The following is a 15,973-nucleotide window of genomic DNA, read 5'->3' as shown; positions in this document are numbered from 1 at the left end:
CTACTCACAATAGAGAATAGAGAGTAACATTTGTACTTTTACTTAAAGCTGGGGTAGGTAATGTTGGGGAGTTTTGCTCCTTGCGTGATCTAATGCTTTTTTCTTATCTCTGCCAAGGAGGTAATGGTTTTCTGGCGTTTATCTGTTTGTGTTCAAGATAACTCAAAAAGTTATGGGTGGATTTTAATTAAATTTTCACAGTTGTTGGAAATGTGAAAAGGAAGAACAGGTTTAATTTTGGTTGTGATCCGGATCACTGTTTGGATCCAGGAGTTTTTTAAATGAGATTTGTGCTCTCCGAGTGCTTTTCTAGTCCGCAGCTTTTTCTCTGTCTCAGTTGTTCAGCGGGAGGAGGCAAAAAAAAACGAGCCGGGTTGGGGAAATCCTTCCTGCATTTTCTCAGCCATGATTGGTCAGAGTTTTTACAGATTTACAGTAAACTGAGGGGTCTAACTATATTTCTTATTGTTCATGATTACAAAATGTATAGACTACTATCAGGGCAAGGAACCACTTCACCTAGAGTAAAAAAAAATGTCTGAGCAAGATTACCTACCCTAGCTTTAACTGAAGGATGTGAAACTTCATGCTCCTTTACAAATACTGTCATTGCAGGGTTGTGGTCATATATCATTACATGGCCTCAAAAGAAATCTACTTGATGATTTTTAAATAGCAATTCAAATTAAGCTTTATTGTAATTATTGCAAACAAGAAAATATAATTTGTGATTTCATCTGAACTGTTTGAAAAACAACATCAAATGCAGTCCTGGCACTGGGAGGCTATGAACGGAATCGATTTTCATTCCAAGTGTTTATGTTTGAAGTTGTATATTTTGTCATGCTGTATCCTTGTTGTGCATCAACGTGGGATTCTTTGCTGTGACAGAAATGGCAGCCTCTAAATTTAAGCATTCACTGAAGAAAAAGCTCAACTCAGAGCTCGGTGTGATCATCAGCAATCTGAGGAAAGAGAACGCCTATCTGAAGAAGACTCTAGCTGAGCTGTCCCGTCATCATGCAGATCATAACAAGCTTGTAGAGGTACCGTACTGACTTCAAGGTGTTTGGTTTATTGCAAAAATTCATCAAGCTTATTATTACTGGAACGTAAAGTAGCTAGCAGTTAGGTTGCTAACGAGACCTATGTTTACTCTCAGTTGTTTGGTTTTTTTTTGTTTGTTTTGATTTTTGCTCTTCTTTTCAGAACAGTATTTTACTGTAGCTTCATTTTATTGCAACTACTTTTTGTTTCATGTTTATTTGCAGAGAGTTCTCTCTCTTGAAACCATGAGGCTTCAAAGTTGTCAGCAGTTAACGGCAACAGATGAAAAAGCTGCTTTATCATCAGATGAGCTTTGCCCAAATGAAGGAAATTGCACGGACAGAGTGGCTATTGGGAGAAGGAATAGCACATCCATTTACACCAAAGATATTGAAGAAATAAAGAACAAGCTTGCAACCATCTCAACGAAGTGTCAGTATCTCGAGAGCAAAGTTGCAGAGAAGCAGGTATTTATTATTGGTGACTATGGTGCTGGAGGGAATTAAAACAAACGATTTCATCTGTCTTTTCCAGCCACTGACCATCTTCTTATAATTATTACACTCACAGGCTTTCTGTGAAATTACTTTGACAGTTATTAAAAACTTAGTAGCTCCGGTAATGATATCACTGTTACATATTAACATCATCAAAAAATAATCAAACCATGTTTCCCATCCTGTTTTCCACAAGATGGCACTAGTTGCTTTTGAATCAGCTTCGCTTATATATATATATGTATATATAGCCACAAGAAAAGATTTGAACAGATAGTTCTGCTACCCAGTGGTCTCTTTTGTTGTTGCATCTGAGACTGTGTTCATATCTGTTTTTTGTTTTGTTTTTTTTAAACGAATGACACTTATATTTTTTTCTACTGTCTTATCGGAGACATCTGACAAACCAGCTTCCATCAGTGATGAAGCAGTCTCAGAGCTTCGAAGTCAACTGGCTGATGTAAGCACTTTTATGTTTACAGCTGCTTATTTTTTATTTTGCTTGTTTGCATTTATTTCCATGCCAAGATACGACTGAATAAGGTCTCCATGTCGTGCTGAGGGTTTTTTACTTTTCAGCCATCCCTGTGGCACAGATTTCTGTCTTCCTCTCTCTTATTCTTTATTCTTTCAAGGCCTTGAAGAAGAACAAGCAGTGGCTGGAATATGACCAGCAGAGAGAGGCCTATGTAAGGGCAGTTGTGGCCAGAATATTAGAGCTGGAGAAGAGGCTGAGAGAAGCCAGTCAGACCCGCTCACAACAGCACAATGAGCACCATTCAGATGGTGAGCCAAAGGGACAGTGGGTAGTGGACATTCACCACTGGGGTAACAAGGGGCAACAGACTGCCGCAAAGTTTTTTTAAGATGCCAAGATTGTACTGTAGTACCTTGTTGTTGCAGAAAGCATAGCAGTTTACAACATTTTCAAAACAATTAGTAATGTAGAACAAGTTTTATGTGTCACAACAACCACCAATCAGCTTTAGATACCCTCTTTATTCAGTCCATGGTTGGTTTAGGGGGCCTGGAACGTATCACAGGGTCATTGAATCAAACCATATCGTAAACACTCGGACTTTACCAGGGCTTATAATTGGGAAGATAAAGATTAACTCATAACATATTGCATCTCATTGTCATTTATTTAACAAAAACTGAGACAATCCAGAAACAGTGTTTGAAAAACTGAATTTACTTCATGGTTCAGTGGCATACAGAAGCACCTTTATCAGCAGTAAGTTTTTTTTTTTTTTTTTTTTTTTTTTTTTTTAATGGCATTGTCAGACTTACATCATTGTGGAGAAATTGCAGCCCACTCTTCTTTTCAGTGTTGCTTTGCTCCTCTGAGGTTTGTAGCCACTTATTTGTGCACAGCTCTTGTAAGGTCTGGAGATAACTAGTTCATATTAACTTATTTATACTTTTTTTGTAACCAGTCCATGTGGATTTACTGATGTGTTTCAGCCAAGCTTTAGAAGTAAGATTGTTGGCTTCACATTTGATTCGACAGTACTTTGGTCAAGCGGCAACCTCCAGTGGTTAAAAGTGAAGCCTATGTGGAAGTGCATAAAACTGCAGTTCCCCCTTTATCCGCTAGGGGCTGGCTGCAAAACAGAGCAAATCCCCATAGACTCCCATGTTAAAAAGGCCAACTTCACTGCAGAAATAAACATACAGCCTGGTTCAAAAATCCATTTTCGGTTTAATAGGTCAGGTTTACCTTAATGACAACTGTGGGGGGAGTGCATTTTTTTTCTACCTCGCCCGTTTTAAAGTAATTTAATCTGGAAGTTCAGCAAATTTAGGGGCGTGTCCTTTTGATTGACAGGTACCAATCTCTGGCTTCAAGTAAGAAGAACGTAGAACAACCGCAAATTTTTAGCCGGTTAATGACGTGACTTAGCTATAGCCCGCTTACCTCCGTTAGCTGGGTAGCTCCTTATCCTTATCTTGGGGTTAGCTCGGTTAGCTTTTAGCTACAGAAAGCTCGGAGTTTGCTAAATGTCTATCATCCCACATGACGCTCACGGGTGCCCTCTCAGCTCCACCTCTTTGCCCATATATGTATTTTCCGGGCGAGACGATGCGCATGACGCTGCCAACATGGCGCCGGTAGGAACCGCACACCAAGCTTCAATTCAGCTCTTCAGAAACGTATGGGTGACGTCAAGGAGACGCCGTCCATCTCTTTATATACAGTCTATGACTTTGGTGTATAAAGATGAGTTCATGGTCGACTCAGTGATTGCAAGGTCCCCAGATCCTGTAGCTGATAAACAAATCATCCCCCTTCTATCACTGCCTGACAGCTGTTATAAAATGTGGGGTGTGTTTGGTTTTTGTCAACCCTGGCACTTGTGCATTTTTTATAACATGTTTTTATTTCACAAAAGGAAATCCTAAAAAATACTAAAAAACTTACTTTCTACAAAAGTAAATATACACACACATAAATGATCAGAAGAAAAAAAGGGCAAAAAAACATTAGTAAGAATACCATCAATGCAAAATAGAGATCTAACCATAAACATAATAAAATATTGTGCATTTGTGCGTTTTGTCTAAAGGAGCTTCTTCTTGTAGTTTTGCAGTCTGAAATGTCAGAGTTAGTTTTTTATTTATTCATTCATGCATTTATTTTTTACTGTTTCTCTGAGTATTGCACAGTCTGAAATGAACTTAGTGGGATGTCTCCGTAGAGAAAATTGACAAATGTCTAAAATTATTTCAACTTGAGGAATGAACTTTCTCCTTTTAGTATGACAGCCTTTTGTCTCTACTGCAATATTTCTGCTACATCATTTACGTTTTACATGTGCATTTATGTTCTGTGATCCTATTTTCACCCTTTTGATCCCTTTTTATGTACAATTTTTGTTTTCCTTCCTTATTCCTCTCAACGCCCCCAGGGGGAAATGTAGTATATCTAAATTGGAAATGCATCGAATTTCAAATTCCCTGGAAATCATCTTCATGTATTTGCTTATTACAGATGTGAGACTAAGCCAGATGCAGAAGCACTATAAGGAACTTCTTAAGAAAGCTAAACTGCAAAAGGAGGTCTTTCAGGAACAGGCTGAAGTTACTCATCAGAGACTGATAATTGCCCAAAACCGGTATGTCTATCTGTGGGGGTTGGAGGTAAAACAAGAAAAGAAAAGAAAAAAGTACTATATGTTTTAGTTTAAAGTAGGTGAAAAGCTGTGATAAATTGATGTGTAGGTGCAGGGTAAAGGAAAGGGAAGTGGAAGAGCTCAAGCAGGAGCTGCAGAGTGAAAGAATGAGCAAAGAAAGTGCACAAGAAGAGCATCCTAACTCGCTGGATGAAGAGCAGCCGCTGAGGGATGAGACAAAAGAACTCAGGGTGAATGAAGAGAAGCGAAGGTCAGCTAGCTCTGAGATGCAGGTACATCTTCAGTAAACCTTCTTACACCGTTTTATGAATAAGAAAAAGGTGTTCCCTTTACTTTAATAAACAGGGATAAGTACTCTTTAATAAGATGACATAAAAAATACTCTCTTCTCAGGCAACTCTCATTCAGAGATATATGTTAAATCTTCACCATGCAGACCAGGAAAAGATTGATGACCTGCAGAGACGGGTATGTCATATCATTCACCCTCTTAGTTTGGTGAGGTTGCTTTTGAATCAGAAAGATTTTACAAAAGGAAAAAGATGCACAGTATTGGCATTGTGCGTCTCTTAGTATTGTCCTCTTTGAGATTCCAATCATGCCGCCTCCTACACAACTTAGCCTCTTTGGTGTCCTTCCAAAAAATGTCCTCAAAAGAGTCTTGATAATTGAAAAATAAGTTGCGCATAATTAGTAAATATTTCATTGCAGTGGTAGTTTTTTTTTTTTTTTAAATTTCTAGATCCAGATTTCTTCACAAGATCTTGAGGATGAAAGGCAGAACTGTTCGTATTTAAAGAAGCAATTGATCAGAATTCTGAAGGTGCCATCAAAAGCAAAACAGTCCAAGGTTGGCACGATTTCAATTTTTTCAATTCCATTCATTTCAGCTTTATTTGTATAGCGCCACTTCACAACAATGTTGTCACAGGGCACTTTACATACACATCATTTCAAGTCAATTCATACATAGCCTAACCAACTAGCATAACCAACTAATTGCATCGAATTGTGACTTTGATCCAATCTCCCATCCTGAGCATGCACGAGGCGGCAGTGGGAAGGAAAAAACTCCCTTTTAACAGGAAGAAAACCTCCGACAGAACCCGGCTCAGGGAGGGCAGCCATCTGCCTCGACTGGTTGGGGTGGAGATGACAGGAAAGAAAGATCAACATGTACAACTGCACTTATTCAGGAAGTCCTGAAGAAAAAGGGAGAATTAAGTTAAAGAAGGCAATATTGGCATATATTTATATATTAATACATTTTAGAAATAGAGCGAGGTACTTCTCAGTGCATCAGGTAACATCCCCATTGCCAGTAACGGATGGCTAGACTACCCATAACTTTAACAGGAATGAGCATAACCTGGAGAGTTGGGTCCTGTACATGCAGACTCCAACTCAGGAGATGCTCATATCCTAAGTATAAGAATCTTGGAAAAGGAAGGTTTTCAGCTCGATCTTAAAGGTGTGGAGGGAGTCAGCCTCCCGAACCCACAGTGGAAGCTGGTTCCATAAGAGAGGAGCCTGATAGCTAAAGGCCCTTCCTCCCATAGTACTCTTTGAGACTCTGGGAACCACCAGTAAACCTGTAGTCTGAGAGCGCAGTGCTCTATTTGGAATATATGGAACTATAAGATCTTTTATGTACAATGGAGCTTGGTCATGGAGAGCTTTATATGTGAGGAGAAGAATTTTAAACTTTATCCTGGATTGAACAGGGAGCCAGTGTAGAGAGGCTAAAACTGGTGAAATATGATCTCTCCTGCTAGTCCTCATCAGAACCCTCGCTGCAGCATTTTGGATCAACTGGAGACTTTTCCGTGCATATTTTGTACAGCCCATAAATATGAAATTGCAGTAATCCAGTCTGGAAGTAATAAAGGCATGGACTAATTTTTCTGCATCTTTCTGAGACAAGATGCCCCTAATTTTTTGCAATGTTACGCAGGTGGAAGAAGGCAGTTCTAGAAACCTGTTTTAAATGTGAGCTAAAGGACAAATCCTGGTCAAATCCAAATAGACCAATGAAGAATTATAGTTATGTCTTTTATTAAACTTAAAGCTGCATGAACACATCCTGTAACCTGGTTTATTAATAATCACTGCTCTTAGCCCAATTTTTATGCAGCTAAAAGCTGATTGTATCAAGTTGCATCATGATAAACCAAAGTTATGATCCAAAGTAGAATAAAATGTGTCTTACATTCAAGGGAAACTGCACTGAGATTGGTGATCCGGTCTCACCCCCTCACTGTTCACCCAAAATGTAAAATTTTGAAATGAATTAGTGCAGCTTTAAGTTGTGTTTAAAAAAGTCAAATAGGTGTAAATCTTTTTTATAATCATAAATATGAGAGTTGAGTGATGCTATTTCTATTTTTTAATACAAAAAAACGGCAGGAAAGTGAAGAGCTGCACATCCCCTCCCAACCCTCCAGAGACAGCCTGGCATCCTCTGCTCACAGCAGCATGCTGAATGAAAGCCTGCTGGAGTGTCCCAGCTGCCAGGCTGAGTATTCAGCCAGTCAGTACCGAGAGCTGCTGTGCCACCTGGAAAACTGTCAGGAGTGAGCTGTTCCTTTTTAAAACCTTCACAGTTCTGTATCTTAATATGGATCAATTTTCTTATTCATAATCTGTAACAAAAAAAAAAGGTTCAAGTTAATAAACTCAGCTGTTGAATTGTTGAGGGTGTTTGTCTTTAGTATTTTCAGTGAACCTCCAAAACACGTGACACACCCAGCCGAAAATTCTTACTGCTCCTCAGTCCTGCTTTTGAGAAACAATAACATTTTTAAAAGAAAATATTTGTATGAATAAAATATGCTCAGCTGAATTTGATCAAGTTTAACTGAACAGAGTTTGAGTTGTTAATGTATGCAACTATTAAAATGGAGAATATAGGATACATTGCTGCTTCTTCCAGCTCAGCCAAGCAGAGCAAATGCAGCTCGGCTTGTAGCCAGCTGCATTTCAGCCTTTTGAACAGAGCAATTACAATTAATGGACTATAAAAACTGCAGCATCATCTTGCCATCCAAAGCCTCTCCCTCTCACATGCAGGTTTTTGTGCATCACACATTACAGAGTGAAATACTGCTGCCATAACTACATTTTAAACCACTGTTTTTAACAGCAGACTCATGGCTTTAAAGTCTTTGTGCTATTTCTTTGAACTCATTGATTAGTTTTTTGTAATTTAATTGAAAATATAAGGACTGACAAAAATTTAATGAAGTTTTGGTTACCAGTTTGATCCAGTACATGGAAATATTGCCTCAGCAAAGGAACGTACTGGCAGTGGATGAGATAAGAGGTAGCAAAATACTGCTGATGAGAGTTGTGTGGTATCAGGATGGGGTGAAAATGGGCAGAAGGTAGGTTGTAAAAACACCTGGAGGGTGTTATCAGAACAGGAGTTTACAATAAAAGGATCAAACCGATGGGGCTGTACCTGGCATGAAGATGACCGGACAATAATAGAGAAGGAGATCAGTTTGACTAGAAAGAGGAAACTATAAAACAACGCAGGATTAAAACCTCTTTTTCATGCATCAAATCATTCAATTTTAAGTTCTCAGCATGAGTGTGTTCGCAGAAAAAATATCTTATTAAAAGGAAAAGCTGATAGTTAACGGGGTTCATGAGAGATTAAAAGTCATAAAGTCCATCTCCACCTTTACAAAGTGGCTATAAATTCAACCAGTACATCCTCATATAGAACTACAACCACAGGACAGTTCATTAACAGTAAACTGAATATTTCATTATATTGGCAAACTTTTTAATTGTGTGATGAACTTAAATCAATTAACAATGAAAATGATTTTATGATGATTTACAAAAAAGTTGCAGCTTGATATACACGTATACAAAATATGACTTTTATGTAAAATATGGATGTATACAAGCTTCTTTAGGTATGCTTGGAGTCCATGATTGTTTGTCTGGAAATGTTCAGTGTAGTTTATTGTTTTGTTTAGTATGTTTTTATAGTTTCATTTGTATGTATTGTACTGTACTTATGTACTGTTTTGCTTTGTATCTGTCCAGGCTCCATCTCTAAGCTTCAAATAGATTCAATGTGTGACTTGGTTCACACAAGTATATAATTCACATTGGGTCTAGTGTGTAGATCACACTGCATGTTAACACAAGTAAGGGTGGGAATAAAGCTTATGCACAACTTCAGTGAGGAAGATCTGCATTATGAAATTAATTCAGTTCAGATAACCAGAAGGGACCACAGTAGTGAAAAAGAGGACTTGTGGGGGCTACAACACAGTAGAGAATCAACGTTCAATGATGTTCAGCGACACAGCAGCAGACAGGAGCATAAAGAACATGCTGTAATAATTGACTTCCTATCAGGTGTTGCAAAGCAAACACCATGAACAGGGCTTGTCCCCGCCCCTTCAATCCATCTTCTCCCATCCTCTTTGTTCACTTCACGGTTTATCACTCCATCATTACTCAGGAATGGATACCTTTTGCTTCAGTCTTTTTTTTTTCTAATTCTTCTTCAGCACATAAGATAATGGATTCCCACAGTCTCCGCCTAAAAAACTTGACTTATTTTACTTTCTTCTCTGAACTGGAGCACTCAGATCATGTTAGCAGGACTGTTCTGGAGACCCTGGTTATCACAACTGTCTTCCTGGTCTCAGTGGCGGCCAATGTAGGAGCCGCAATCCTGGTAACCTGTGAACGCAGACTGCTGGCCAACAAGACCATCCTGACCCTCAACCTTTTTGTGGCTGATCTGCTGTTTGTCAGCATGATCCCCCTTATTGTGGCTGTGCGTTGGACTGTGTCCTGGACTCTGGGGTACACGGTCTGTCACACAGTGCTGTACGTTATCTGCATGAGTGGTTGTGTCGCCATCACCACCCTGGCCACAATCAGTGTGGAGAGGGTGCAAGCTATTCTACGACTGCAAACTGTGCCAACTCTTAACCCCAGGATGTTGACTGCTACCCTCATCTTCATCTGGGCCTTTTCAGCACTTACTTGTCTACCCCTCAGCCTGTTCTTCACTGTGATGGAAGTGAATTTCCCTAAACAGGTATGAACGAACTAACAAATGAAAAACAAAGTCCTCTCCATTAACTGACATGTTACTGTATCATTGTGGTTTCTGCATAGGAACGTTTACGTATCTGTACTCTCAAGTGGCCTGACGCAACTGCAGAGATTGTGTGGAATGTAGCCTTCACCGCGCTGTCCTTCCTTCTGCCAGGAGTCATGATTGTGGTCAGTTACGGCAAAATATTACAGGTGAGTTTATTGCAGGGAGGGAAGAGAAAGACTGTTTAGGAACATTGCTTGTTTGGTCATGTAATTATTTTATCCAGCATTTCAATAAGATTTGTCATGTTTAAAATAAATAGCTATCACACTGCAAAAACTCAGCCTTAAAAAACAAGAAAAAAATGTACGAAAATTAGGTAAATGTTGCTTAAAATAAGATACATAACAAGAAAATTAGGCTTGTCAAGACTTCCCAAAACAAGTAAAAATACTCTTAAAACAAGCGGAATTCTCTGGCATAAAAACTAAGAATTATCTTACCTTTAAAAAAAAAAAAGCATATGTGTACTCAATTTAAGATTTAGATTTGAGTTTTTGCAGTGCAGCAGTTATGAAACAGCTGTTTTATTACATAATAACTTCATATACTTAGTACCTATTTCTTCTCATTTTATCAGTCAATTTAAATTTGCAGTTTTACAATGGTGCATTATAAAATGCATTCAGTTTACAACAGAACTGAGTTTCTGGATTTTATTTTAACTACATTATTTCTAAGTTGATACGTTGAGTATTTTTTTCTTCAAAACTAAGAACTTTGCAGCAAAATGGGGATTACCTATCAGGATGTCTGCATCATTGGCCACGTGGAAAATTATTTTTAAAGGATTTTAATAAACCCATTACTGTGGAAGGAACCAAAAAACTTACAGGTGGATTTATGGGTATTTATAAAAGAAGAAACACAGATTCAACATTAATCAGGAGACTAATCAGGATGCAACAGTATGTTGTAAATTTGATCAGAACTGCTAAATACTTAGCAGTGAATGCTCAGTTTGATGACATGAAGCCGTACAAGTGCAAAAGTTGAAAGAGAGATGGCATTTACAGGTGGCACTACAGATGCTTGTGAGTAAATAAAAACTAGGAATTTAACTGCTTCACAAGTTTTGTTTTGTTTTGTTTACAGATAAAAGATGAGTTTTCAGCCTGGTAATGATCCAAAATATGTATTTCTTTAATTAGGTGACTTTTTAAATTATACTAGACAGCTATGTTTTTGCATGTTGTGTACATTATTATTATTCATTCATCAATTAACATCAACTAAACTGACATTTATCCTTGTGTCCTCTGTGGTTATAATTCATTTCTCCTGGTACAGAAACATGTTTTACCCACTTTTGAAGATGTGGATAACTCATGTGGGTACACAGCTTTTCCACTATCGTCAACATTATTTCCCGTGATCCATCATATTGACAATAAATGTGTTACAGACAGCATAAAATGATGCTGAGAAGTCAGACATTGATTTTAGCTCTAAAAACACTTTATTGATTTTTGTAAAATGTTGTAGACAAACATAAAGGCTGATAAGTGTGTAAATCAATATGCAGATGCATTATATAATGTCTCAAAGTACAAATTGACAGCTTTATATATTAATAGTTTATTTGTGTGACAGATTGCTAAACATTATAGACGGAGGCTCCGACCCAGAGACGTTCAGCTTCCTGTTGGAGATTCTCCTGACTACCACGTCTCACGGCAGGACATTAAACTCTTCCGCACAATGCTCGTCCTCGTGCTCTCCTTCTTAATCATGTGGAGCCCTGTTTTTATTATCACCTTCATCATATTGGCGAAAAACATCCTGGGACACATCCACGTTTCCTCTACAATGTTTTTCTGGGTGGTGACGTTCACTTTGTCTAATTCAGCACTTAACCCCATTCTCTACTCAGTGTGCCAGTTCAAGAGCAGCTGGCACAAACTCTGTTGTCCCTCTATTGCAGCTCCACTGAAAAAAAGACATTGTGCCAGTGGTTGCACACCAAGGATACATCCATTATCATGATCGTCTCTTTAGATTTAGCGTTTTTGTACTAAAAACTTATACTATGGTGATTTAAAATTATTATTACCGATAACTGAAATGTTATGTAATGACTGCTATGCTTTTTACATGTTCCTCAGAAATTCACAACAAATAAATAATTGAAGTGGCCGCTGAAGTGCTGATGAAGTTTTAATTGTAATTGGAAAAGTTTTTTCAAGAATACTATTGTAGTCAATTCATCTTCAAACAGAGATATTTTAATTGTATTTCTTGTAACCAGGTTTGTATCATGTAACATGACGATGGACTTTGAAAAAATAAACTCAGTAAACTCAGATTATTTGCTTTCATTTTAGTTGCGACACATCAAATAGATGATCCTGCAGCCATACTAGAAAACTGTCACAAACTCTTTAAATAAGGAGGATAAAGACAGTTTTGATGAATTCTGTGCTTTACTGTTACAAAGCATCTACAACCTCCAAAATTAGCTTCACTTGCTTAGATAATGCCAAATTTTGATTTTTAATATGGAACGAGTTATAACTTTGTTGTTTAAGCAGTAATGTGTTACATAATAAATCTGTTAATATCACAGATTAATCTCTTAATGTTCATTTTACAGCCCTAATAAAAATCCCTGATTTATTTGCTAAATGTGTGCTTTGTAGCAGCCTATACCTACAGTTTGGAACAAGCTGCTATAAAGTTTCTGAGATGTCTCGGAAAACTTGAACACAGCTATTATCAGATGGTTCTGTTGCTGTTGCGTCGTCTTCCTGAAATTATACATTTCAACAGTTTGCTGACAAGTGACCATCAGCAGATTTCTTCCTGATTTTAGATTTTGCCACCTCTACTCTGTAACATCTTGTAGTCTCAGGAATGACCTTGTCGCTCCTGGGTCCCAAAGAATAATTTCACGGTCATGTATAAGCATTACAACTTCAGGTTTTGTGTCATGTGCAAACAAAAACCTCAAAATTGAATGGTCTTTTTTCATTTATGTGAGTGCTATCTTCTTTATTTATTACTTCATTTAGTCCTGCTTGATTATTCGCTTGCTGTTAAGACTCTGTCTACAACGGTAGGTGGGCAACTCCGGTCCTCAAAGGCTGCAGTCCTACAGGTGTTAGGTGTTTCCCTGCTGCAACACACCGGAAACACATCAGACCTAATTGGTCTGTACTGGAGTTGCCCACCCTTGGTCTACAATCACTTGCCCATTGACCAATTTTTTCACAAATAATAATAAGATTACTTTTTTACCGAAAACATCGCTTGCAAACATCTAAGCAGAGCAAAGGAACACGTTAAATGAAGAGATTCTATCTTGTGTTTTTATTTTGGAATGACCTTAAAAAAACAAGTTTACATGTTTCTGTTTCTACATTACAAAGACACCTCAGAAGCAAAACTACTATAAAATCATGATTTCGTTGAATGATCTCCACACTGATTTGTTCTACAGTCAATTAGCAGACACTTTTAACCAAAGTGACATCTGAGAGGGAGGACAACGCAGCAAAAATTCAAACAGGAGGATGGATCATAATTAAGGCACCCGTCTTCTAATTTACTTTTTAAAACTATGGAGAAACAGGGACAATTTATCGTGTCTCCTCAAGAAAAAAAAAAAGAAACTAAAAGCCCTCCTTAACCACGCCCCCTTTGGGCAGTACAGCTATCATTGGTGTCCTTGACAGGGCACCCCCTTTTGCTCCGCCTCTAAAAATTCACTAAGGCTTCAGCTGACCCCTGACCTGTCATGCAGAAAGATTGGTCTGTTTCACCTCAGATGGGGCAGACATACACTCACACACATACTAAAGCAAACAGCTCTGTGTTTGTTCATGCCTGTGCAGACAGAAGCAGAGCACTCAAACAAATGAGCCTAGTCTCACTTAGGGCTCATATGTATCCTCCAAAACAAAAGCCTTCTTATCAAAGAAACTATTCTCTTTTTGTTTTCCATTTTAGTATTTTATACTATCTGTTTATTCAGATATTTGATCATTTTTACTTGATTTCTCCAAGAAAGCTCATAAAGAAAGAATCCTATATATGGGTTTGTCATCCACTATCTAGGTTTGCACATTTATCTTTAGTTTTCAGTAACATAAACTATCAATTTCCCTGTTGCCTATTATACAGTATACTTTATAAACACACATTAAACAAAAATCCTTTTTGAAGATCAGTTGATAACAGCTTATTTTAAGGTTAATTTTGCTATTATCAGGTAACTTTTGCTCTGATTAAGTAACCTTTTTGGATTGGTATAACAAACCATAGCTTCCAAAAAACGTATTCATTGTGCATTTACCTAAACAAAGTTCCCTTAAGAGCTCAAATTTCTTTTAACTCTAAAGATGCATCAAATTTCAGCCTTTTATAACAAATAGGATCACATGTCATAGATTTAAACACATGCCAAACACTACATACAAGCAATTTTTCATCTCTGCTCAACTTCTGCGAAAAACACAAAGATGATCATCACCTCACCAGACAGCTACACAAACTCAAATAAACATGCATACGATTCCTATAGCATGCTTTAAGACTCTCTCTTCATTTTATTCATGTTAATGTTTATTTACTCTCTTTTCTGCTTCTGGAATGACCTTGTCCAAGGTCATTGCTTTTCTGTTTTTTCCACTAACTCTTCCACATTTAAAGCCAACTTTCACAAAGTAACTAATAACTCATTACTCATTTCTGCAGTCTTGGGCCCAGTGTCCAAACTGGTAACATTTATCTTCTTTGCTAACTCTTCCTTGTCCTCTTTCCTTCCTCTGCCTACTATCTCTTGCTCCCTGCATCACGTCTGGTAGGGGAGTGGGGGTAGGACGACATGCTTTGTCATATATCCCCTGATCTCTGGTTGCATCACTGAATTCGCTTTTCTGTCTCTTTCTCTACAGGCCCCATTCCATCTGCTTCTTTGCATTATCATTACATTTCATCTCAATGTCTGCTAACTTCTCACTACTTTCCACATTTAATTTTCCATCAAACTTCAGTTTCTTTCTCCACTTCTGTAACTTCTCTGCATTCCAGGGTCTATATAAAACATATATTTTGCTTTCTCGTCCAATAGTTCTGAGTTGCATTAACTCGTGGTCAAAACCAGAACTCTGGTTCCTCAAACCAGCCCAAATAGTCCCAGACTACTTATTCACTTAAGAGATGGGACTGTAATACAGTAATAAATTAACTTATTAATTAATTACAGGAAAAAACACCTTATTTTGAATTTACTTTGCCAAAGCAGTCAATTTTATATTTACAGAGAGGATGGGAAAGGAAATTCAGGAAAACACCGGAATTTTTCTGGTGTCTTAATCCAGATATTTCTGCTCTCAGAATATTTAGGTCAAACTGTAATTGCTCTAACTCAACTAACAATATGATGGAACATACTCCTTTTAAATAACAAGTGGACAGATTTGCAAAGACCATGTTCCCTAGCTCAAGGTAAGAGCTGATGTAAAGGTCCATGTCTACAGAGAAATTTGGAAATTTTCTTAATGGGATCTGGACTCAACCATTGCTGGTCTTCTTCAGGCAACAACCAGCCATCTGAAAGGGGCATCCGTGCATCTGCAGTTGAACGATATAGAACGTGACAGACAGAGACACAACAGCGCACAAAGTGCAGGTTTGATAACTTCTGCTGTCAACATCCAGCTACATCTTCAAAAAGTCTCTCCATAATGTATAATATTGTGTTCAAGTTCATGTGTTCATCCAAAATGGATTTGTGTGCTCAGAATATTCCAAATTCAATTTTTGCACAAGATATACAATAATTCAAGTATCAACAAACTGAAGAAGCACATTAGTAAGGCCCCACTTAAATATATTTGCATATTATTTGCAGTAAACTAACCCCAAAAATTCCATTGAAAGAGTGAGACAGAACCCTCACTGTGGTTTATATTGCTGTTCTATCCTTGTGATGAATGGTGACATTTATAGAGCACATACACAACCCATCATCTTGAAGCCCAACAATAATATCCAGTGTTCTGCATTTTGTCAAAGAAATGCCTGCAATAAAATACTTTTGTCACTTTACAACTTCTTCAAGCTTTCTTTTTATTTTCCATATTTTCCCACAGAAGAAGCAGCTGCGTTCTTTTACCCAGACCCTCTTTTTCAGAAAACCAAAGCACAAACCATAT

General features: G+C 37.8%; 2 protein-coding genes across 2 annotated transcripts; both read left to right on the top strand.

The window, feature by feature from the left end:
- Window positions 1–893: 893 nt before the first annotated feature.
- LOC306762354 (centrosomal protein of 55 kDa-like) lies at window positions 894–7,258 on the top strand (the record flags this gene model as incomplete). Its single annotated transcript, XM_079248798.1, has 8 exons — window positions 894–1,046; window positions 1,272–1,514; window positions 2,180–2,330; window positions 4,540–4,663; window positions 4,770–4,953; window positions 5,075–5,149; window positions 5,424–5,531; window positions 7,088–7,258. The coding sequence occupies 8 exons, from the start codon at window positions 894–896 to the stop codon at window positions 7,256–7,258; spliced, it is 1,209 nt and encodes a 402-aa protein (XP_079104924.1).
- Window positions 7,259–9,224: 1,966 nt separating this feature from the next.
- On the top strand, window positions 9,225–11,801 carry LOC306762353 (free fatty acid receptor 4-like; the record flags this gene model as incomplete). Its single annotated transcript, XM_079248797.1, has 3 exons — window positions 9,225–9,752; window positions 9,833–9,964; window positions 11,409–11,801. The coding sequence occupies 3 exons, from the start codon at window positions 9,225–9,227 to the stop codon at window positions 11,799–11,801; spliced, it is 1,053 nt and encodes a 350-aa protein (XP_079104923.1).
- Window positions 11,802–15,973: the final 4,172 nt, after the last annotated feature.

The sequence above is a fragment of the Telmatherina bonti genome (genome assembly GCF_933228915.1).
Source record: "Telmatherina bonti genome assembly, chromosome: 11".
NCBI lineage: Eukaryota > Metazoa > Chordata > Actinopteri > Atheriniformes > Telmatherinidae > Telmatherina > Telmatherina bonti.
Note: the sequence above shows the minus strand (reverse complement) of the source record. Positions and strands in the feature narration are given on the sequence as shown.